Below are 26,285 nucleotides of genomic sequence, written 5' to 3' on the forward strand. Positions count from 1 at the left end.
ATGGGCCGTGAAGGGAACCACGGGATGTGAAGAGCTACTGTGGTCCATGCCCATCCAAAAAGATTCCTGAGGTGAGGAACACGACAGGCCACCATAACTCATGGTGCAGAACATGGTCCGTAATGACCTCCGTGGTGAACCCCTCCTACAAGTTCCTATCAGGTGATCTTCACGCTTTTTCTCTATGAACCATATTGACCTCTACAGACTATGAAGGTCACTATGGAGGAAGTCCTAAAACTTTTCCTTCAAACCCCTAAAATTTGAGTTCAAGTCCCTTATCACGGATGGCCACCACGGGCCGTATTTCCTTCCACGGTCCATGGTGTATCTCGTGATGGGCACCCCACTTTTAAGAAAGCCTAAGTCCCTTGGTTTATTTTTCTATTTTCTACGACAAGCAAAAGAGCAATTCCCAAGTAGTCAGAACCTGGAGTCATACGCAGTTAGGATGCTTGACAGTTACCTGGAGCTATATTAAATTGGCCATGTTCAAGCCTCACCATCTTTAGGTAAAAAAAAAATACTTCCAAACAATGCAAATAACCAGTCTCAAAATAATTTGAGTCACTAGTCAGTGTCACTGAGAACCAGATAATTTTGGGTCCTTGTACTTAATTATAAAGTCACAAGAGCACTGCCAAATATGCTCTCCGACAAAATTTCAATCTCTAATTATGCTTGACTTCCAGCTTATATTGTCAGGCACTCCGATGCATTAAACAACATAAACTTACAGATTAATGTATAAGCTATTGATATTCTTGCACCAATAAAAGACGTCCCATTCTTTAATTTTTTCATTAGAGTGTTGCATTTTTTGCATAAAAAATTATTCAGAAAAGCGCACACACACACACACACATATATATATATATATATATAATTATAAAACATATGTATATAATTTATTGGTCCGGTTTGGTTATTTTTTCGGTTAATTTTAACAAAACCTAACCAAATATTATCAGTTTTAAAAATATAAAATCAAACCAAACCAAATAAAAAGCGGTTTATTTAATCAGTTCGGTTCGGTTTTTCATTTTGGATCGGTTTTTACCCAAACCATGAACACCCTACTGGTGGCTAAGGGATCTCCTCAAACTTTTAGAGTTGATTATTAGGAGACATTTGCTCCCAGTTGCAAAGTCGAACACTATTGCTTTCAAAGTTGGATCCTTCGATATAGTGAATGGTGGATCTAACTTAAAGAACTTCCAAAGTTGTAGAGATTGAAATTTTGTCGGAGAGCATATTTGGCAGTGCTCTTGTGACTTTATAATTAAGTACAAGGACCCAAAATTATCTGGTTCTCAGTGACACTGACTAGTGACTCAAATTATTTTGAGACTGGTTATTTGCATTGTTTGGAAGTATTTTTTTTTTACCTAAAGATGGTGAGGCTTGAACATGGCCAATTTAATATAGCTCCAGGTAACTGTCAAGCATCCTAACTGCGTATGACTCCAGGTTCTGACTACTTGGGAATTGCTCTTTTGCTTGTCGTAGAAAATAGAAAAATAAACCAAGGGTATGTGGGATTTCATCCATGAGTAACTTTCACTCATGGAATCTCAAATATTTTTTCTCAAATTCTATTATGATTTCTTCAATTAAAAGCCCTAATTGCATAATTTTCATTGGGTCTTCTCAATTATGATATATTTCAATGCTATTAGCCTAATTATGTATAATTCACATCATATTACATGATTTCAAGTTTAATTTCAATGGCCCATGTATATGCTAGTTTCAATTATGATTTATGAGATATTATCATGAATTCAAAGTTATATTCTATGAAAGCTTTATGAATGAGTTAAAGATGCTTTATGCAAAGAAGTTTATGAAGGATGATTCTATGATGTTTCAAGCAAAGTTAATGATAGGGTAAAGTAAGTCCCTAAAGATATTTTATGATCAAAGATATGTAATGATGGAAGGCCTACACCCACATTGCATAAAGCTAATTCTATGATTTTACTATGATGATGCTAGATGAACTATTCTTATGATGTTTTATAAAGATGGATTGATATTAGTTATTATCTTTCCCATATGATGTTTATGATCAAGTTTTATGAGTTCTATTGAGGTAATGAATAAGCACCGAGAGGACTGTTAGGTGGGGTTCGATCCGATAACGTAGTTCGATACCCAAGGAAATCCTAGTAGCAACCTTTAATTCCAAACTACGTTGTCCGCGTAGGTTTACATATGTCAATATGGCTAAGCAAATGAATCCACATAGCAAAGTTAAAAGAGTTACTTAATGGAGTATGTCGTGGAAAGGTAGCCTCCCCTGTCTCGATATAGGATTCATTAGATTCCATGTATTAGTTCGCATGGTCTTATATGTCGGTTAAAGGTCCTATCCTACACAGTTTTAGTTGAGTTATGAGTTCTTATGATGATTATGAGATTCTTTTTATACATTGACCAATGAGATAAATGTTTAAATATTTTCATGACTTTACTCATGTTTTAAAGATATTGGTCTTGCATCCCATGATTCATATTGATTATGTCCTATATTTATTGTTCATGCATATTCTCACATACTTAGTGCATTCCATGTACTAACACATACTTTTTATCTACATTGTATCATAATGTAGGGGCCAACGATCACTTTCATCCTCCTCCCGCTAGTGGCTGGAGCTAGCACCATTGTACTGTTGGTGAGTACTCATGTTCTGAGGATGAGACATTTTATTTCTTATGAGTCTATGACTTCCTTTACCTCTTATATTGGGTGAGTTAGGAGATTGTCTTACACCCCCATCTGGACTAGTAGAGGCATGTTAGATGTTCATGGAGTCTATGTTGTCTTTTATTCTGTATTTTGAGACTTATGTTCTATATGAGGTTATGCTTCTGTACCTTTGATTCTTGTGTATTTACTTCATATACCTTATGTATGCTCTTAAGTGTTATACTAAAAGGCTTGGTTGGAGTCCTTCGAGATTCTAATCATCGTGTTACGACTAGGCCCTAGGTCGGGTTGTGACATTGACCATGATTATGATGTTTAGATGTTTTCAAGGTTTTTACTCATGTTTTAAAGATATTGGTCATACATCTCACGTTCATATTGCGTATGTCCTGTTATTATTTTTCATGCATGCTTCTCATATACTTAGTGCATTCCATGTACTAATATGTACTTTTGCCTACATTGTATCATAATATAGGGTCCGACGATCACATTTATCCTCCTGCTCGTGGCTAGAGTTACCTTATTGCTACCACTTTATTTGTGAGTCCTCATGTCTCAAGGGCGTAACCAACACGAGTTTATGTTCCTTACTATGACATTTTCTTTCTTTCTTGGGTTAGCTAGGAACATGTCTTATGCCCCAATCTAGACTAACGTAGAGGCATGTTTAGGCATTCGTTGAGGTGTACTTCTGATTATTCGGACATGTTGTTTTGAGCTTTCCCCTTATCGAGATTTCTTTGAGACTTACCTTCTCCTTATGCTTTCTTTGATGTGTAACATTACCATATGTGTGTGATGTACGCCAAGAGGCTTGGTTGGGGTCCCTCGGGATTCCGATCTCCATGTCACGCCTATGTTTCAACATTTAGCTATTTATGAAAATTCTGCTATTGAATATAATTTAGTGTAAATTCGAAATTCCGATCGCCATGTCACGCCTATGTTTCAACATTTAGCTATTTATGAATATTCCGCTATTGAATATAATTTAGTGTAAATATTTTGAAGTGTATTTTTTGGGAAAATTTCCCTTTTTTCTTCCACCAACAAAAAAGAAAAGACGAGTGAAAGCCTAAAGAGGCATATTACTAAACGCTCCCTTTGAAATCTTAAAATCTCTATGAGAGAACACACTTCGCCGGAGTTGGAACTAAGGTAAGCTTACAGTACAATTCTTCTTCCTCATTCTTCGACAAAGCAGATGGAGAAGCCCCAGTAACCCTCCTTATTTATTTTCTTTAAATTCTTTCGGTATAATTTCGATCTTCAATCTGCACCTTTTATAATGTGAAACAAGCCTATGCAGACGAGGGGGGGGGGGGGTGCTGCTGTAGTAGGGTTATTAGACCCTTTGATTTTTTATTAATGGAGTTTTGCTATAAATATTCTCATTTACTTTAATGGGGTAACTTAGTGATGTTTACACTGTTACTGAAGAAATGTAACTTTTTTTGATCAATTAGATAGTATGTTAGTAATTTTTGGAGTAGCAGATTTTATTGCCACTTAATTTAGGATTGATCAAAAACTCCTAAAACGTTTATCAGCCTTCAGCAGTTTTACGAGACTCTGTTCAGGATAAATACTTACCCGCACCATATGTTTACACCAGACCAATTCTACTTATCATGTTTAAGTTTTTACCTCTGTTTGAAATTAGTAATCCTGAATCCAGGTTGAATAACACAATTAATGACATTTCCAGCAGGAGAAGTGTGTCCTTGTTAACTGTGTGCTGTAGCAATCTAATACTTAATGCTTTTGTAGCTTTCAGGTTTGATATTGCAATTTATATTATATAGTTCCTCTCAAGAACTTGAGAACATCGTCCCTAGCTCTGCTAGGGAATGAAGAAAAATAGTACTAAATGTTATATTTATTACAGACGTTCCTATTAAAAAAGAATAAACGCAGAGAAACTTTTAGATAAAAGACATCCATTAATGTTTTCATGTCTGCAGATTTGTAAGGAAGTAGAATTTTTTTTTTTGGTGAAGTAATTAAATTGTATTAGAAATGCATCAAGGAGATGCAATGGTAAGGATGTAGAATTTTTCTATCTTACTTTTGAAAGCTTGTTCCAATCGATTGAAACTGGTGGCTTATTTTTTCATACAGGAAGCTGTAGATTCTCTTACCCTCGCAGGACATTAAGAGCAGTTCGGCCCAGTTATATTGTTTTTCTGGATTTATGGTATTGCTTGGGTGAGCATTTCCTGGTGGTTGAATCAGATCTGAAATGTTTTCTTACTGATACTGTTATCTTTGAGGTATGATTACACTATTAATTGAAGGGTGAAGCATGCACAATGTATTCGGTTTGTGCTGTTGGAATTGACTTGCTCATGCTGCACATTTCTGTGATGACCTTGATTTGTAGCATGTAGACAGTGATATGCAAGCTCATGTTTATTTATTAGGCATATCTGAAAGCATCACCATGCCTCGTAAGGTAAATTATGGAGTTGATTATGAGGAAGACTTTTATGACTATGAAGATTACAATTATGACTATGACGATGGATATGAATATTTAGAGACAAATGGTGAGTGTCCCTCCAGCCTTCTCAGTGCTTCATATCTAAAGATGTACTCAGTCCAATCCCCCTCCCTCCACACACACACACACATAAAAAAAAAAATTAAAATAAAAATGCAAACAAACAAGCAGAAAGAAATGCTAATCATATATTAAGATTACCACTTCATGATAAATTTGAGGTACTTTTCTCCATAGTCATCTTTTATTTAGATCTATTTTAGTTTTTCTCCAAAGGTATGCGGGCCACACCAAAACTCGTGATTGTCTATTGAACTGCAATGCTACTTGCTTTAGTTGTGTCCATTTTCCTCTGAATTTCTGGTTCATCCAGCATTATCAGAAATTATTTTGAATCTGTACTATAAGAATAATTGTTTGTTCCTATTTCGATGTTTGGTTGTTAAATATGGTCTTGAAATATGTTGGTGGAAAATATTGAGTTACTATACATACTGGACTGCTCTAAACTGCTAACAGGCATTTGGGAAAGGATAAATATTTCTTCAGTTACTAAAACTATTTATGGGCTATGGAATATCAAAAGCTTAACCACTTAGATGGTTCTTCAAAAGTTCTGACATCTTCCAATTTAGATGACACCATATTCTTTTTTGAAATGTTTCAAATTGCTTGACACTTCCACAAGTAACTGTATCTTATAACATCATTCACCTCTTTCAAGGATTCTGAACAATCAAAACTTAAAATCCCAATATGATGTTTCTATTGTCATATTAACTTCTTAACTACTAATATACTGCATCTGTCCAAACTAACCAATATTATATATAAATAAATTTAAGTTATGAAATTTCTGCACCAAGTCAAATTGTGACATAATGAGCGCAAAGACAATTTTCTAACTTGTAGAAAATTTCCATTAGAATTTTGTAAATTTTCATGTTTATAGTTACTTTACCAGGACTATTGGTCTTGGCAGTTGTTTATGTCCCTTATATACTACAAGCTTAATTTTAAAGAACTCTATATGTTGTTACGTTTTGCTATAGGTAGCGCACCAGAAACAAATACAAACCAGGAATTGGTCAAGGTTGGCATCTGGCATTGTTCCATTTGCACATTTGATAACAGAGCTAGTATGAATGTATGTGATGTATGTGGAAATCCGAAACAGGAACCAGTTAAGGCTGGGTTTTGGTGTTGTCCCATTTGCACATTTGATAATGAAGATACCACAAATTTATGTGATATGTGTGGGGTCCTGCGTAACCCATTGATCAAAGGTTGTGGTGGTGTCAAAGCTAGCCCAGGTTAGCAACTGACAATATGTCTGTTACAAATTTCACATTGATACACATACAGTTTTCTTTTTGGAGGCTGGAAAGAACTGTTTCTGACTTTCTGTGGATAATATTTTTGTTGCATTATTATTCTCCTTCTATTTTCCTCTCCTCAATAGATAGTAATAAGTAATGTGGTGGTAAACTTTGTTGTGGGAATTCTCCTTTTTGTTTCGGTTACTTGATTTTAAGACGTCATCAACGGTCCTTATGCAAATGTCTTGCATCATTTATTGACAATGACACTTATATTTTCCTATTTTAGGTAGTTCTTAGTGAATTTTGCTTGCTTCTTCATAGAGTATATTATTTCGTTCATTTGATGGCATATGCATAGTTTATAGGGTGGCTATAATGGTCAAGTATCTATTTGCATCACTGCTGCATTGGAAACCAAACATGCTGTTCACTTTGAAGCACTGATCTTTAAGAAAAAAAAAGAGGACCGTTAACTTCGACGAGCTTTGATATATTTGTGGTACAAAGTCAAGAGGTGGGGTGGTGAGAGGGGGTTTAAGGTTTTAGTTATTACATTTTGGATACGTGGAACTATTGGTAGTAATCAGACTAATTAATTTTTAGAAGTTGACCTTTATCAAGAAGGGCAATATTAGCCCAATTTTCTAATGTCAGGGACATGGATGACCCCAACTATTAATGGAGGGCAAAGTTGGACCATTTCATACAGTTCAGTCACAAATTTGGACTTTCCCCCCCTGCCAAACTAAAAAGCTCCCTTTTCTATGGAAGTACAAAGGCTATGAATGAATCTGGAGTGAGAAACGATAGGTTAATTTGCATGTTAGTCCTAGAACAAAAGTCATAAAAACTTATCTCCCCTTCAGCATGAAACTTCTACTCATTGGGAAATATAATTCTTAAAGCATGCTTGTTGATTGTTTTAGTCAATTAACATGACTTTAGGAGATTTTATTTTTCCTTTTCCTAGCATAATCATTTTTTTTTGGAAAACAGTAATGTGGTAATCTTTGAATGCTGGGAAGTTACTAAGTTCAAAGAAACAAATATTCTTCTATTGCCGGGGACCTTCAAAAGTAGAAACAGAAAAAGTAATACTTACAGAGATCCTGAAAAATCTACAAGTTGTTCTGTTTCCTCTAAACCTGTTTCTTTACACCAAAAATAAATAGATACAATACAATTCCACAACCTTTTGATGGAATTGGAAATATCTTCAAAATTTCTACTATCCTTCTCTCCAAACTCTCCACCATATGCAATGTGGGGTTATTCTCCACCATGTTTTCTGGCTCGTAATTCCCCCTCTTCTAATCTAACAACACAACAAATCTGCAGTATCCTTAGGCATAATAATTTGTGAATGGATAATGACACAAATATATGGATAAAAGATTTGATGTTTATCTAGCGTTCAATGGAATAATCCATCAAACTAGTTGTCCCTACACTTGTGCACAAAATGAGGTTGCTGAAAGGGAAAAATAGGCATTTGGTAGAAGTGACAACATCTCTTATTTACCATGAATCTACCAAAAGACGTCCTACTGGGGATGCCATTCTAGTTGTTGTCTATCTTATCAATATAATGCCACTTAAAACCTCAATTTTTAGAGTCCTCTGGAGGGGTTTTTAAAGGGTGAGGATAAATATATTGTTCCTCTAAAGTTGTTTAGGTGCGCGTTTTGTTCACACTAGGAATTCTGGAAACTTGATCCTAGAGCCCTTAAGTGTGTCTTTTGTGGGTGTTCTCCTACATAGAAATGGTACAAATGCTATCATTCTCCCCTAGGAGATTTTTGTCAGCATCAATATTTCTTTTTGAGAGTTTGATCCATATTTCGGTATGACACCATCACTTCTTCAGAGGAAGAGCAATAAGGAGGAAAAGATGATTCTCCACGGTTCTACCGTTGAAACCACTACCACAGGGGAAAGTGAAGTTGGATAAAGAATTTAGGGAGAGATTCTTGGGTGTTTGGAGCTCATTCACATTGCTGGTCCCAAGTCCTGATAAAGGAGGTGGGTTGCTAAGGGTCAATCAGAAACAACCTCTACTTCATAAAGGTAGGGATAAGGATGCATACATCTTACCCTCCCCAGACCCATTTGTGGGATTAGACTGGGTTTGTTGTTGTTATTGTTGAGGATTTGGATAAACCTAATTTGATAACTTAATGCGAAATAGAGTAGCAAAAGTCATCATGCAATTAGTCGAAGCTGAATTTTCTTATCACGATCCAAAAAAATCAAAAAGCCGTGAAGGCACCCACACCTAATCCGATAGGTGAATGCTTATCCAATTTTAGTCCATTTTTAACAATGAAGCCAAAATATAAAGGTGAAAAGACAAAATTAAGTCATAACTATAATCTCTTAATCATGAAATGTGAAAATTTACAAAATATACCCCCAAAACCTAGTGTCATATATACAAGAGCCTCTCAAGAGTATACAAGTCTGAAAATAGCAAAGTACTGCTGTCTAAAAGTAGTAGACAAAATGTAAAGATTGATAGAAGGAAACTGGTGTTGCGTATTAGCTAGGCAGCTCACCCTAAGAGGCCTACAAGTTAGCCAAGAACTCAAACAGACTCAAAGTGCTCTGCGTACTCCACTGGTGCACAGATCTGGGCTTGCACCCACTAGATCGAGCAACCATATTCTATTTCTCACTCTTCTAGGATCTTTCAGACACCAACTGAATTACAACAACTCACATGAAAAGAGATGTCAAGTCTAGTCACTGCAAGATAATTCAACTTTCCAACTAGCCATGTATACCTTCCAGGATTACTGAGTGGTTCCCTTTGTCCTAACAAGATTTTAGCATTCGGATCCATAGGAGTGTTAATGAGTGTACATCCCATCATTCTTGTCTCCTTAAGAATGTCTATGGTATTCTTGCGTTTCGAAATAACAATATCTGATCTGGACTGAGCAACCTCAATACCTAGAAAATATTTCAGTATGTCAAGGTCTTTAGTCTGGAAATGCTAGAAGAGATGTTACTTCAAATTAGTGATACCATCCCGATCATTGCTGGTGATAATGATATCATCAATATTAACCACCAAATAAATACAACAAGTCATGCCAAATTCTTGAATTATTGTACTAAACTTCCCAAACCAACTTCTACAAGACTATTTCAGGCCATAGAGTGACCTGCGCAATCAACATACAAGACTACTAGACTCTCCCTGACCAACAAAAATAGGTGATTGCTCCATATAGACTTTTTCCTCTAGATCATCGTGGAGAAGAGCGTTCTTAATGTCTAACTGATGAAGATGCCAATGACGAACGACAACCATAGATAGAAAAAGGTGGACAAATGCTATTTTAGCTATGGGAGAGAAAGTATCACTGTAATTCAGTCCAAATATTTGAGTATACCTTTTGACAAAAGTGGATCTAAAATAGAGAAAATATTGTTGGAAAACTTCGATCTATGAGAAACAGTGCAATGGTTGCTGATAAGTGCTCGAAATCTGGTATAACGTATATGTATCATCTTAGAATCAGGGGACAAATTCATATTGAACAAGAATATTGCCGGAACAGGCTCACACAGCGGTGCGTCTAAAACCCTAGATCTACCCGCTTGTGAGGGTGCGTGAAGGATCTGTGACCGGCGATGCAGGTTGGCTTTTGGTCACTTAGGGTTGTTGGACCTTGAGGTGGTGTTGGATTTTGCACAACACCAACGGATATAGAGATAGCTGCGAGTAGTCATCGAAATTTGCATAGTAACTGTTGATTTCGCTGGAATGATACACAACAGTACTTTTTGAAAAAGTGGTATGGAAGAGGCTTACTCGTGCGGTGTGGTGTAGATCTTGATGGATAACGCTGCTTCCAACGGCGTGTAGGGGCACATAAAAAGTTTTCTGCTGGTGGAATTTTATGGGTTGTGTTGGTTTTTGTAAAATACTGGCGGATATGGGGTTAACACAAAACAACCATAGAAAGTCCTCGAAATTTGATGCACGACGACTATTTTGACCTCATTTTCTTTCATCGGATGTTTCTCACTAATGCTCCGATACCATGTGAGAAATATAAGAGAAAAATATTATTGAATTGTGTATCTACATTATTACACTGAGCCCTATTTATTGACACGACATTACAATCCCTATTCAAGTAGGATTTTATATACTATTTCTATTCCTAATCTAATTCTAACGGAAAGATTTAAAGTAATACTGGTTGTTAGGAGTGTTCAAAACTAAAATCAAACCAATTTAATCGGTTTTTAAATTATTAAAACCAAATCAAATAGAATATATATTTATTGGTTTTGGTTGTTTTTTGTTTTAGTTCGGTTTGGATCGGTTGTTCGGTTATTAACCATACACAAAAATATAAGAAATGGTTCATTCAAATGAGAAAAAAAGACAACCATTCATCCAAAAAGAAATGAATTATTTTCGTGCCATTTTGGATTTTATAATTCTTATATCAGTACCCTAATTATGCTTGACTTCCAGCTTATATTGTCAGGCACTCCGATGCATTAAACAACATAAACTTACAGATTAATGTATAAGCTATTGATATTCTTGCACCAATAAAAGACGTCCCATTCTTTAATTTTTTCATTAGAGTGTTGCATTTTTTGCATAAAAAATTATTCAGAAAAGCGCGCGCACACACACACACACATATATATATATATATATATATATATAATTATAAAACACTTGTATATAATTTGTTGGTCCGGTTTGGTTATTTTTTCGGTTAATTTTAACAAAACCTAACCAAATATTATCAGTTTTTAAAAATATAAAACCAAACCAAACCAAATAAAAAGCGGTTTATTTAATCGGTTCGGTTTGGTTTTTCGTTTTGGATCGGTTTTTACCCAAACCATGAACACCCTACTGGTGGCTAAGGGATCTCCTCAAACTTTTATAGTTGATTATTAGGAGACATATGCTCCCAGTTGCAAAGTCGAACACTATTGCTTTCGAAGTTGGATCCTTGGATATAGTGAATGGTGGATCTAACTTAAAGAACTTCCAAAGTTTTAGAGATTGAAATTTTGTCGGAGAGCATATTTGGCAGTGCTCTTGTGACTTTATAATTAAGTACAAGGACCCAAAATTATCTGGTTCTCAGTGACACTGACCAGTGACTCAAATTATTTTGAGACTGGTTATTTGCATTGTTTGGAAGTACTTTTTTTTTTTTTTTTACCTAAAGATGGTGAGGCTTGAACATGGCCAATTTAATATAGCTCCAGGTAACTGTCAAGCATCCTAACTGCGTATGACTCCAGGTTCTGACTACTTGGGAATTGCTCTTTTGCTTGTCGTAGAAAATAGAAAAATAAACCAAGGGAATACGCTGCAAGATGCATAACATTCTCAAGGATCAGGTCAAGATGCTTGATCTTATTGAGGTTAGTTGATCATGATAAATAATGCCTATAAGTAACTTACACTGCTCTAAAAACAGATCTTGTTGCAGACCAGTGTTATCAAAGGCAGAGTGCAAAAAACCTCTAACTTCCGTTGGGGGCCTTGGGGCTTTAATGAAAAAAGGCGCAAAGGGAGAAACAATACAATTATATATATTTAGCGCAAGACTAATATTTATAAGTATGAATAGCAAATATATGAACAAAGAAATTGATTTTTTTAACGATAAAGTGAAATATCAATTGCTTAGTGTCACCTTTTCAGAAAAAAGCTCACTGACAAGGAAAAGTATGCCTTAGACCTTGAAGACCACTTTGAAGAGCACGTTAAATGAGGCAAAACGCTGAACACATTTTGAGCCCTGCTTCAGGGCTTACGCGCGCCTTTAACAATACTGTAATGCAGACACTACCTCGTGTTTTAGATGATTGAACTGATTATGTAGCAGGGTGATATTGTATGTAAGTTTCCTTTGTTGAATACTTCCTGTATGAGGGCTTTCTCTTTTCCTCAATAGGTTATTACTTATACCAAAAAACCCTATTACTCAAAGTCCCCTAGCCATTAATTAATTTCCAGCTGGTTGATATGCTTTCAACAACACATCATCAGAAAGGCTGGTGGAAATATTATGATTGTAGGATCAGACACTACAACAACAACAACAACAACAACAACAACCCAGTGAAATCCCACAACGTGGGGTCTGGGGAGGGTAGATTGTACGCAGACCTTACTCCTACCAAGGTAGGACGGCTGTTTCCGAGAGACCCTCGGCTCAAAAAAAAAAAAAAAAAAAAAAAAAAAAAAAAAAAACGGAAAAGGGGGTCAGATAAAGTTAAAAAAATTCAAAGCGCTATAGAAAAATAAATCACGAAGGCATCACAGATAAAATAGAGTAATCAAAAGTACTGAAAGCAATAAATAGTAACAGAAATAGCAGAAATGAGAGTACAAGGAATTGTAATGTGCTAGTGCGCCTATGAATAGGGAAGAATAACGATACTATGTACTAGCCTTCTACCCTAATGTGGGTCCTCCACAGCCTCCTATCTAAGGTCATGTCCTCGGTAAGCTGTAACTGAGCCATGTCCTGTCTAATCACCTCTCCCCAATACTTCTTCGGCCTACCCCTACCTCTTCTGTAGCCATCCATAGCCAACCTCTCACACCTTCTCACTGGGTCATCTGTGTCTCTCCTCTTCACATGCCCAAACCATCTCAGTCGCATTTCCCGCATCTTGTCTTCCACCGAGGCCACTCCTACCTTGTCCCGAATAGCCTCATTTCTAATCCTGTCGCTCTTGGTGTGACCACACATCCATCTCAACATTCTCATCTCGGCAACTTTCATCTTTTGAATGTGAGAGATCTTAACTGGCCAACACTCTGCCCCATACAACATAGCCGGTCTAACCACCACTTTGTAGAATTTGCCCTTAAGTTGTGGTGGCACCTTCTTATCGCATAGCACTCCGGAAGCGAGCCTCCATTTCATCCACGCTGCCCCAATACGATGTGTGACATCATCGTCAATTTCCCCGCTGCCTTGCATGATAGACCCAAGATACTTGAAACTACTTCTCTTTTGAATAGCTTGGGCACCAAGCTTAACTTCCACGCCAACCTCGTGAGGTGTCTCACTAAACTTGCACTCTAAGTACTCTGTCTTGGTCCGTTGTTGATAACTTAAACCAAAACTATTAAGATTCTGACTGTTGATGGTTGTTATGATTTTAACACTCCATTTGGAAGTGCCTTTGCTGAGTTATGCTGCAATTGAAAGACCAGGTAATATTGTCTAGTGGCCTATTGGATGAGTGAAAAGACTGCAGCCTTTCATTAGTATTTATTTGTTTTCACAAAATAAATTCAGCATGATTAGGCTAATTTTCCATGATTTGTTTGGATTCATCTCTGGAATTGTTAAATGAGTGCTTGCATGGAGATACATTTTTCCCTTTTTTCGAGATATAGTTAAAATTCCAGCTGTAAATAGCAGCTTTATTAAGGTCCATCGCTTCGTTGCTTAAAGCGATGCGAAGTGAACGGTTATAGCTTCATCACTGAGGCTATGCATTTCAAGTAATGATGAACAAAGTGATCCAAATGAGAACCAGTTGGTTCTTTGAATCTCGACTTTAAGTGATTGGATTGATGTCAAAATTATTATTTGTCGGATGATGAAATTAGTATTTAGTTTTAAGATGTTTATTGTAGTACTAGTTTAAAACAAAGGAATGATTATTGTAGTACTAAATTCATATATATTTGATATTTTTTAATTTTGGTAAATTGTGCACTTCACTTCTCACTTATCGCTTCAAGCTACATGGACCTTGTCGCCTTTTTGCGCTTTTCGTCTTTCAAAATACTGCTAAAAATAGAAAGATGGGTAGGCTAAAAACTATAAAGAAGGTTGGTGTTATTTAGAGAGAGCTAGTGACTGGTTGCATACAATGCCTTTGCTCTTTTAATTTTCTCATTCAGGTGAAATTATGTTGGTTCATTTCATTTCCTATCTCCCTTTCCAGTTCAACATTATTGAAGTCCTTTAAAATTTTCCTCCTTTATCCTGATTTTCTTGGATAGCTCTTCATGAAGTCCCTATTCCATGTTCATAATGAAGTAGAAACTGCACAGATCATTCAGTGGCTATATTGTGTATCTCTGTCCTAAATTTTTATTAGAATCTTTAGGAGTTGCTTTCTAGGAACATGTTCATTGGCTGTAATTTTGTTTATTTTGGGGCATCAACTATGTACCTGTTCAATAACACCTTCCTGCAAACTTTTCTTCCTATTGTTATTTATTTTGATTGATAAACTATTTACCTGTTTGTCATTAAGAATGTGATGTGCTATATTTTCTGGCAATTTCCCCCCCTAATTCGCAGAAAGATGACACACCCAAAAAAATAGTAGTCTTAATTTATAATATTTTATATCCTGTTCTCTATTTTGGGAGGTTGACATCTTTCTTGTACATTGCTATTCCTTTTGCAGCTACTAGCGACAAAGTCGTACAGTCAGATGTCCTTTCAAGTAAAAAGGAAATAACTGGTGAAGTTAAAAGAGAATTGGTTTTTGAAGGGCCTACTAGCTCTTCCACATCTACGGCAAAGGTTAGACGTGGTGATATGAAGGATAGAGGTTCTTTTATAGAAACTAGAGGAAATCATGGCGTCATGAGTAACGTGAGCAATATGTCTGTATCATCAAAGCCTCGCAATACGGAGAGTAGAATTGCTTCAAGATCACAGAGTAAACCTCAGAAAATTGTATGCACTGATCAATTAGAAGACAAATTGAACCAGCTAAATCTTGCAATTGTGAGTCAACTATTTATGTGATTCAAAATTTCAAACATTTAGGATGTCAAATCCACTGATCTTACTCCAAAATTTTCACCATGTAGGTTGGCCATGTTGATTCTGGGAAGTCAACACTATCAGGAAGACTACTACACCTTTTGGGGCAGATATCTCAGAAGGAAATGCACAAATATGAAAAAGAGGCCAAGCAGCAAGTAATCTTTCTTTTTCGCTTCTCATCCGTTTTTGCAAGACATTGTCAAATCTTGATTAGCTGATTGATAAATATCCTATCTATAATCAGGGAAAAGGGTCCTTTGCTTATGCCTGGGCATTGGATGAGAGTGCTGAGGAAAGAGAGAGGGGAATAACTATGACAGTGGCTGTTGCCTACTTTAACACAAAAAGTTACTGTGTTGTACTGCTTGATTCCCCAGGCCATAGAGACTTTGTCCCAAATATGATATCAGGTGCAACACAAGCAGATGCTGCAATTCTCGTAGTTGATGCTTCAATAGGTGCATTTGAAGCTGGCATTGATGTTAGTGGAGGTCAAACAAGGGAGCATGCACAACTTATCAAAAGCTTTGGGGTGGATCAGATAATAATTGCTATTAACAAAATGGATGCAGTGGGATACTCCAAAGAACGTTTTGATACAATTAAGAATAAACTAGGAACATTTCTTCGTTCTTGTAAGTTTAAAGATTCATCAGTGTTGTGGATTCCCCTGAGTGCCATGGAAAACCAAAATTTGGTGACAAGTCCTTCTGATGCAAGATTGTTGTCCTGGTTAGTCTACTGGCCAACTGCTAGCGCTGCTAGGAAGCACAGTGTTACTTGCTATCTTCAACTTTATCGCATTTGCATTTTTTAGAAGAAAATGCTTTCATGGAAGTTTTATGTTTGCCTGTGGCAGAACAATGGAAACGGTAGGATACATAACAAATATATAAGTTAAACTGTATGCAACTGGAATTTGAAACAATTAACGTCTTCTCAAGATTGACAACCCAAATTTGCAAGCTAATAGATGAAATGATGATTGTGCTGTTGAGTAAAAAATTCTGTGGTAAATTAGTATCGTATGCAAATAGCTCGCGAAGCCCCCATTGTCTTGTGTATTTAATAATGAAGGTTTATTTCAGGTTTCAAGGCCCTTGCCTTTTAGACGCCATAGACTCTCTCCAACCTCCCCAAAGAGATTACTCAAAGCCTATATTAATGCCGATATGTGATCTTGTTAAATTACCCTCACAAGGACAGGTGTCAGTATGTGGGAAGTTGGAGACGGGAGCTCTTCAAACTGGAGATAAGGTACTCAATTATCCACTAACGCAAGAGAGATTGTTCTCCTTCATTTTGACACTTAAACATTTAAATTCATCAAGTATCATATCTAGAACAAGATACTTCTCCTTTATTATAGACATGCTATTAGGAAACTTGGGCTTTTAGAGTCATAACTGTACAGGGAGTTATACTGGTGCCTATAGATCATGTCATCAGTCTGACCATCATCCAAATTAACCTGCCCAAACACCATGCTCTCATTTGGAGGGGCTGAGGAAGGCATTAGGCAAGTAAACTTGTATGCTAATTTTCCATCAAGGTGCTTGTACATTTTTTTCTCTGAGTGTAACTCTTTTCTTACTGTATATTTTGCAGTATTTTGAATTTTATTTGGGGTGTGTTAGCTGAGGGATAGGAGTTGAAGGCGGTTGTTGTTTGAGCTAGGCTTTGTGCGGATTGAAACCTGAAGTGGTTTTGATTACTTCAATGTTTTATGTCTTGCTCGCTTTTTTCTTTGAAGGGACATCTGCACATTGACAATAATGGGATAGATAGGTACACGGTGAAACACAAAAACACTCTCCCTGTAATGTAAGATACCAGTGAATTAGAGTGTAAGGGCTCAAGTTAACAGAGTGATAGAGTTAAAGGGGACTAAGATAACTAACAGATACTTGCGCAGTCATCTTGTTAGGGCATTGTTGGGACATGCTGTTAGGTCATTACTGCAATTGCCATCATAATTCTAGTATGGTGCAATCATCTATTTGACAGTTTTAATGTTATCTAGAGATGCACCACTGGTGATATTTTGCTACATGTAAATTATTTTTCTTTTCTACGAGATTTGACCTTGTAATAAGAATGAAAAAATGTTTTGACTTCTTTGGGAGGATAATAGTCATTTCTAATGCTAAATTCTTGACATGGTCAGGTTCTAGTTATGCCATCAAGAGAAATGGCAACAGTGCGTTCTTTGGAACATAATTCTCAGGTTTGTGACAGTGCAAAAGCTGGAGACAATGTCACTATTAATCTACAAGGTATAGATGTGAATCGTGTAATGGCAGGGGATGTGCTGTGCCACCCTGAATATCCTATTGCTGTTACAAATCATTTGGAACTGAAGATTCTTCTCCTGGATATTGCTGTTCCAATTTTGATTGGCTCTCAGGTAGCAGCTCTTATTGTTTTACCCTCAAAATTCAGAGTTACATGACATATTTGTTTTTAGTTAATAACTCTAGAGCTCTGGATATTTGAAAACGTGCAGTTGGAATTTCATGTACACCATGCTAAGGAGGCTGCAAGGGTTGTGAAGATTTTGTCGTTGCTTGATCCAAAGACTGGAAAGGAGACCAAGAAATCACCTAGATGTCTTCTAGCAAAGCAGAATGCTATAATTCAGGTTTCTCTCAAGAGCAACTATATGTCTATTGATATGCTTATGTTTATCATTTTAGTAAATAAAAAAAAATGTCTTGAGTAAGAATGGGTGCAGGGAAGATGCTAGGCAACTGACTCTGTCTAGGTTAATGGTTGGATAATAGCGCTATGGAAGAGATCTTAACTTTAATTTGTTTGTCTTGGTTTAGGTAGTTTTGCAAGGAATGGTTTGTATTGAAGAACATTCTAAATGTAAGGGTCTTGGAAGGGTGTCCCTCAGGGCATCAGGAAGAACCATCGCTCTTGGTCTTGTGACACGAGTTCTAGAGAAGAAGGAATAGAGAAATTGCCACTGCTGGAATGAGGTTTGGCATGCCCAGAATCAGCAGGTAGAGGTATGCATCTGTGAGGACCTGTAGCTTGAAACAATGACCTGACTCGCGGTTGAGAGTGTCATCCTTTTCTGTATCTTCTATTTTCTCCTCTCATGCCTGTCCTGATCTCCGCTAGAGATCCACAATTTTTGTAGTTACTACGAATATTAATGATTCTACAGTGGCATAGCTCTAGACACGGGTTTCTTCCCTTCATTATCTTATCTGTAGCCGGGTGTTATGAATAGAATTCTTTTGAGGAAAAAGTGAGAAATTTTTACGTGTACATTGAAGGAATCTGATTGATATTTAGGGACCCCTCTTTGAGCGACATATTCACCATTTTAAGTATGTCTTAACATGCTTCATGGTCCTCCTCCATTGCAATACTTGCTTGTAGATTCCTAAGACGAGAGAATCATGCCTTTGGGACTTAAGTAGTGAAAGGAGCAACTTCAAGATTTCCATTTTTCCTGGCAAAACTGTGTTTTATATGATAACTCTCTTATAAATTCTGTTGAAGGGTACAATGATGGTATGATTAATGTGAACTTTTAAAATGTCTAAATTAACGGAGGCCAAACTGTGGGTCAGCATTTGGGAAGGTAGTCTATTTCCTTTCCACGCTCTTCACGGATGTCTCTCTCTCGCTGTATTGTGTTTGGTAGGAAAGAAAACAATTTTTGAAAAATGTTTTTCAGTTTTCTCATGTTTGGTTGGCTTAAATGTCTGGAAATATATTTTCTAAATCAATTTATTTTCCTCAAATTTAAGTAAAAATGACTTACCTTCAAAAAGTAAGGAAAACATTTTTCAAAACTCTTTTTCAACTTCACACCTCAACTGTCTACCCTAACACAAGTTTCGGATATCCATTTCCAATACTAACTCGGATTTGACTCTTAATTTTCAATTTGGGACCCAACTCCCCACCTCGATTCGACATCCAACTCTCAAGCCTCAGATTGAGTTGGGGTCAGATCTCGGGTTGGGATTAGAGGCCAAATTTCAGATTGGGTGTTGAGATTGAATCTCGAGTCAAGGTCGGTTTTGAGTCGGGTATCAGAGTCGCGATTTTGCGTTGAGAGAGGTTGAGTCTTAGGTCAGGTGTCGAGTTTGGGTTCTGAATCGATCGCCGGGATCGATTTGAGTGTTGGGATTGGGTGTCGAGTTTTGTTTTGGGTGTCGTGTCAAAAGTTAGATGGGGATTTGAGAGTCGGGGTCGGGGTCGAATCCCAGGTTAGGAGCTGAGGTAGGGTCTCGATTTAAAAGTCAGAATATGGGTTGGGAGTCGAGATCGAGTCTCGGGTCGGTTGTCGGGGGCGGGTTTCAGTTCGAAAGTTTAAAAAGTATTTTCTACTCTTTAGCCAAAAATAATATTTTTCATTCACCAACCATACACTAAAAATATTTTTTGAAATATTTTTACGGCTCACCAACCAAACATGAGAAAAACCAACTTATTTTCTAAGAAAATATTTTCTAGGAAAGTATTTTCCATGAAAGATATTTTCCTTTATACCAACACAACAGTTCACGACACGATACTTTTTTTAAAGTAATGTTATTAAATTATGTAAAATAATTATAATTTGGTGAAAATCATAAGTTAAAAAATATTGACATTTTTATAAATTTGTGAGCATATAGTTCTTGTACTTGTAGACAAAAATAATTTTTAAGGTTATAATTTCACTCTTAATACTTCCTGTAGAAAGAGTTTATGCTAGTTAAATATAAGCTTAATTTTTAGTGGAAAATTGGGGGGTAGGGGAGAGGGGGGGGATGGACTACATTCATTAAATGAACCTCAAGACAAAGATAATGCTCTATAGAAAACATTCACAACTCGTTGTAAATCTAGTTTGCATATATTCCTCAATCATGATAGCTGCCATGACCACTGGACCCCCACAAATTGTTTAGCCTGTATAGAACACAATTCTGCTACCCATAGTCACCACACAAACCATCACATAAATCTCAACATTACAATCACCCTCATCATCCTAACCCTTACAGGTCAAGCACATCATGGTGAGCCAAGGATTATAGGCGAGCACGAAGAAGTCGCTCAATGATTGTGAACGAAAACCTTCAATATGCAGTCGTTGGAAAATTTTCATATGGATGGCCGAATATAAAGAGCAAACTAAGCTTATCTAAAAAGATTACAAACTATTGAATAATATTTATTTCCTGATTTGTGCAACAATACAAGTAAATTATGTCAATTTGCTATCAAAGTCTACTTTTTACACATGAGAACTGGTTGTATCCAATGCATATTGTCATGTGCCAGCCTCGGGAGGTGTGATAGGCATCTGGTGCTACCCTTGATCCTGAATCAACCCTATTGGACATGAACGCTATTAGTGCATGCAAGCTACACCCAATAAATACAAGCAAGTATATATCGGATAATCAGAAGCCATAGGCCAACAAAGACACAATTAGATAATCATGCAGTACTAATAGCATGTAAATACTGAATCTGTGAAATACTGAGGCTGATATAAAAATATTGTAAGTACTCAGACATAAAGTGGGAGGGTATTCTAAATGTACTCACCTATTCTTGACTTAGATTTTATAATCTGTCACTAATATCATAGTCAATTCAATGAATCGGCTAAATGATATCATATATTAATGTACATATCGGTGAAGGAAAGTCAAGGATTGTCATAATATAATGTAATAGTTATTAACACCACTCACATAATAACAATCAAACAAGAACCTAATCGTCCCGTCACAAGCTCGATAGGTATAAACAACAAACAATTCAAGTCATTTGGATGTTCATTTCAATCAATCTATTCAAGTCATTTGGACTCTCATAATCTCGACATGTTTCAATCAATCTGTATACCCCTATTAACAATACCATGGACCTATAGGCAATCCTTACCCCTTAATAGCCCCTTAGGAAGCTTCTATATAGCCTCAATGAAAACCATTATATCCCAATAGCCGTATAGGCATTCTATATATAGTCCCTTAGATCATGTACTCAATAACTCCTTAGACATTCTATATTAAATATTAAATATGTCATAATTGATATTCACTAAATATGGCCACATATATATATATATATATATAAATTATGTAATAATTTTTATAAAAGTCTTACTTATGTGTTCGGTTCTATGCAGTTTTGATGATTGACAAAGTGACATAAAGCATGTGAGTCAAGTTGGTTCAATGATACACTGTCCCAAGGAGATGAATTCATAGAAAAATCATAAAATAAATAAAGACAAATGTGTAAAATCAAGAACTGGATAATGTTAATATCTGATAAACTCAAGAAAATAAATATGTGTTGAATTGAAGAGTTAGAGTTCGACTACAACACAAAAGAATCAATGAGTTTGATTGGAAGAAGGAGTCTAAAGAGGCATGAAGTTTGAATTGAAGAAGGATTCTCACTTGAAGTAGAACTCTAAGTCAAGAGAGAGGGAGTCAATGTGGAGTTTGAAGGGAAGAATATACAACTCTTTGAAGAGTTGTGCTTAAATAAAATCTAAGTCATTCAGAATACTTTTTCACTTACAAAGCATAAAGGGGAATTGAAAATTTGATTTTGTGTAAGACCCGGAAAGTCAAAAAGTTGGAACCCAAAGAAAAATTCCTCAAAAGTTGACTGTTTCAGAGTTATGAGTCCCTTTACGACTCGTAACAATCTCTACGACTCGTAGGAATGAGTCGTAGAGGGAGACTTGAACACATCTCGGAAACAAAGCTCAAATGACACCCTACTACTCAATAGGACGAGTTGTAGAAGGGTCTACGATTCATCATATGTAGTTGTAAAGAAAGTTCAAAGACTCAAATTTACAGAATCCTCAGACCTGTAGGATGACTGAGGATGACAACTCGTAAAGAAGATTATGAGTTGTAACAATGACTCTTAACTAAACTTCATAGACCACAAAACTTGTAGGTTTTTAGACCTGCAGGACGAGTTGATTCGACAAATCGAAAGCATGACGATGAGTCATAATCACGACTTGTAGACCCAACTTCAGAGGTTCCCAAAATCCCAGAAACTCAGTATCTGCATGATGACTCAAGTCTACGAGTCGTAGGCTTGAGGACGAATCGTAGAACCTGAGTTGTAGGTTCAAATTCAAGTTTTTAATAAAGGGAAATTATGTCTTTTCTCAAAGTTCGGCTCAATGTAACTAGACACTTTTAGGTCCAAGTTCAAAGTCTATATAAGTTTAATTATTCAAAATTCCCTCTATTCTAATTCATTCACCAAAATTCTCCTACGACAAGACCAAAGGGTTCTCTCAAGCTCTCCTTCAAATTACAAGCTAGGGTTTTAATTCCACCAGGTTTCTTCTTCAATTTTGAGTTGATTTTACTGAAGTATGTGGGGATTGATTCATGGGTTCCTTTCACCCTAGTTTTGATGAATTGCATTTTCGTTGGGATATTGACTAAGAATCGAGAGGTCTTATAGGTGGGGTCTGGTAACGTAGTTAGTTACCCAAGGGAATTCTAGTAGTAACCTAAAGTCCCAAACTATATTTCCCCCGTAGGTTGCCTTCATGGAATCGCTAGTGGATCCACATATAGCTATTGAGTTAAAGTTGTTTTTCACGGAGTCTACCTTGGCAAGTAGTCTCTCTCTTCTCAATGTGAGAGTTACATCGGATTCCATGTTATAGCTCGCATGGTTTTAAGATGTCGGTTAAAGGTCCTATCCCACACACGTTGAATGCTAAGATATGAGATTTACCATGAAGTTTTATAATGCATTGACCATAACTTTTCATATTTTAAATTCTTTTAAGCTTTACTCATGTTCATTATGATTTGTCATGCATCCCATGCCATATTGTTCATGTCCTATTACTTGATCATGCATAACTCACATACTTAGTACCTTCTATGTATGGAAACATATTTTGCCTACGTTGTCTCATAATGTAGGGATGGACAACATTCACAATCATCCTATTCGTGGCTAGAGTTGCTTAATTCTCAAGAGTTGGTGAGTCCTTATTTGTCGAGGACATGACCTTCCTTTCATATTTCTACTTTGATTTTCTCTTATCATTTGAGTGATCTAGGATCTTTTCCTAATCCCCCATAAAGGTTTAGATTAGAGGCATGTGTAGACGTTTCACATTGATGTAACTCCATTTTGGACCTTGGGATTAATTTACTTTCCTTGAATGTTATGTTGAGTTGATTCTTTCGCTTATCTTTGTATGTTTATGTGGCCTCATGTTTTCTTAATGATATGTCAAAATGCTTGGTTGGAGCCCTTCGGGGTTTCAATTGCCGTGTTACAACTAGGCGCGAGGTCGGGTCATGAAAAACTTAGTATCAGAGCACAAGGTTTAGGAGTGTCTTAGGGAGACTAACATGATGCGTTAAGTAGAGTCTTGTTCATCAGTGTGAAGCGCGCCACATCTATGAATAAGAGGCTATGAAGCATCCTTGGATAATATCACTTCTTTCATGATCTATGTCATGCGATAGAGTGATACTTAAATCTTTCCCTCTAACGCGTGTTCTTTGCAATTTTTAGAAATTACTTCCACGAAGATACCCCTCTTGAAGGAATGTGGTTGAATAAGGGCAACAAGCTCTGAATGAGTCCTTGGATGATCAAGTGACTAATGCCGAGTTCCACGCGGCCTTCCAAGTACTTGCTCAAGCCGTGATAGCACGGTCTAATCGTGAGGTGGTTGCTCCCATGAACCCAAGTGTAGGTACAGCGACAATAAGAGTTCGTGACTTCATAAGGATGAATCCTCCAGAGTTTTGTGGTGCTAAGGTGGAAGAGGATCTACAACAAGATTGTGGAGATTATGGGAATTAGCCCTGTTGAGAGGGAAGAGTTGGATACGTACCAATTGAAAGGTGTTGTTCATATTTGGTTCGATCAATGGAAGAGTTAGAGGCCTGGAGCATCGAATTCTGTGACTTGGAATGAATTTAAATGAGTGTTTTTAATCGCTTTTTCCTATTAGAGTTGATGGACTCTAAGATACAAGAGAATATCAATCTTAAGGAAGGTGGTTTGAGTGTGAGGGAGTATGCCCTCAAGTTCACCCAATTGTCAAAATATGCTCCATTCATGGTTGCCAACCCAATAACTTGTATGAGCAAGTTCGTGTCAGGTGTATCAGATGTAGTTTCTAAGGAGTGAAAAACATCCATTTTGATTTAGGAAATGGACATCTCTAGACTCATGACCTATGCAGAGAAAATAGAGGATGAGAGGTTAAGGGAGAAAACTAGAGAGTCCAAGAGGGCAATGACCGATGGTGGTGATTCTTCTCATATTAGGTCCGAAACTGGTGGGCATCCTCATTTTTGCCAAAGTTTCTCTAGTCAAGGATCTTTAAATGCTACTACTCTTAGGTTTGACAAAGATAGGGTGCCCAATCCTAAGGCTCAAAGAGGTGCCCCTATCGGCCAAGTTACTCCCACATGAAAGAAGTGTGGAAAGAATAAAAAAGGAGAGTGTCTAGTGGGTTTGAATGTGTGTTATCGATGTGGCAAGACCGGCCATCATGGTAAGGAGTGTAAGGTGAAAAATGGTCATCCTCAAGGACAAGTTCCACAATGTGCCCAAGCTCAACCAAAAGGTGGTCAACTCAACAATCGATTTTATGCTCTTCATGGTAGGCAAGAGGTGAAGGACATCCCCAATGTTATTATCGGTATGTTATGGGTCTTTCACTATGATATCTATGCTTTGCTTGATCCGGGTGCAAATTTTTATTTTATTACTCCCTATGTGGACATGAGATTTGATGTTAGCCCTGAAATATTATTAGAGCCTTTTTTCGTTTATACTCCCATGGTAAGTCAGTTATGGGTAAAAGAGTCTATAGAAGTTGTTTGATTTCAATTTTCCATAATGTTACTCTATGTGATCTAGTTTAGCTTGAGATGACCGATTTTGATGTTATCATTGGTATGGATTGGCTATATGCATGTTACGCTTCTATTGATTGTAGAAGTTGAGTGGTTAAGTTTCAATTCCCTAATGAGCCTGTCCTAGAATGGAAGGGTAATAATTTCATGTTCAAAGGTCAATTCATTTCGTGCCTTAAAGCGTGGAAAATAATTTTCAAGGGTTGCATCTACCATCTTGTGAGGGTTAGGGATATAAATTCAGAATCCCCTACTATAGAGTCGGTCCCCATTGTTAGTGAGTTTTTAGATATGTTTCCCGATGATCTACCCGGTGTGCCTCCTGAAAGGGAAATTAACTTTGACATAGATCTTATTCCCGATACTCAACCTATTTCTATTTCACCTTACCGAATGGCTCCAATAGAACTAAATAAGTTAAAGGATCAATTGAAAGACTTATTAGACAAAGTTTTATTAGGCCAAGTATATCCCTATGGGGTGATCCCGTGTTGTTTGTTAGAAAGAAGGATGATTCGTTACTTATGTGCATTGACTACTGGCAATTGAAAAAAGTAACCATCAAGAATAAATACCCAATTCCGAGGATAGATGATTTGTTTGACCAACTACAAGGGTCAAGCTATTTCTATAAGATTGATCTCCGTTCCGGTTATCACCAACTAAGGGTGAGGGAGTGTGATATTTCCAAAATGACATTCGGAAAAAGATATGGCCATTATGAGTTTTTAGTCATGTTATTTGTTTGAGTAATGCCCCCGTGATATTCATGGATTTGATGAATAGGGTGTTCAAAAAATATTTGGACATGTTTGTAATTGTGTTTATTGATGACATTTTGGTTTACTCTCGGAATGAGGAGGAGCATGCTAATCACTTGAGAATTGTATTGCAAACTCTAAGGGACAAGCAATTATTCGCTAAGTTCAATAAGTGTGAGTTTTTTCTAAGGAAGGTTGCTTTTCTTGGTCATATTGTGTCCGATGAAGGTATTATGGTTGATCCTAGAAAACTGAGGCGGTTAAGAATTGA

The 26,285-nt window shown here is 36.8% G+C and overlaps 1 protein-coding gene across 7 annotated transcripts; it reads left to right on the plus strand.

Moving 5' to 3' along the window:
• The first annotated feature begins 3,756 nt into the window (after positions 1-3,756).
• LOC129891300 (uncharacterized) lies at positions 3,757-18,674 on the plus strand. 7 transcript variants are annotated; one of them, XM_055966854.1, is made up of 11 exons: positions 3,757-3,877; positions 4,841-5,268; positions 6,275-6,315; positions 6,400-6,535; positions 14,981-15,306; positions 15,393-15,503; positions 15,593-16,080; positions 16,437-16,605; positions 17,516-17,755; positions 17,855-17,989; positions 18,177-18,674. In XM_055966854.1, exons 2-11 carry the CDS (start codon positions 5,118-5,120, stop codon positions 18,306-18,308), a joined length of 1,929 nt encoding a protein of 642 aa, XP_055822829.1. In that variant the 5' UTR covers positions 3,757-3,877; positions 4,841-5,117; the 3' UTR covers positions 18,309-18,674. The 7 variants fall into 7 exon arrangements, with proteins under 7 accessions (XP_055822829.1, XP_055822679.1, XP_055822756.1 ...); XM_055966704.1 differs by having other exon boundaries at positions 4,841-4,992; positions 5,103-5,268; positions 6,275-6,535; XM_055966781.1 differs by having other exon boundaries at positions 4,841-4,992; positions 5,143-5,268; positions 6,275-6,535.
• The last annotated feature ends 7,611 nt before the right edge of the window (positions 18,675-26,285 follow it).

Source organism: Solanum dulcamara, chromosome 1 (assembly GCF_947179165.1).
Source record: "Solanum dulcamara chromosome 1, daSolDulc1.2, whole genome shotgun sequence".
Lineage (NCBI taxonomy): Eukaryota > Viridiplantae > Streptophyta > Magnoliopsida > Solanales > Solanaceae > Solanum > Solanum dulcamara.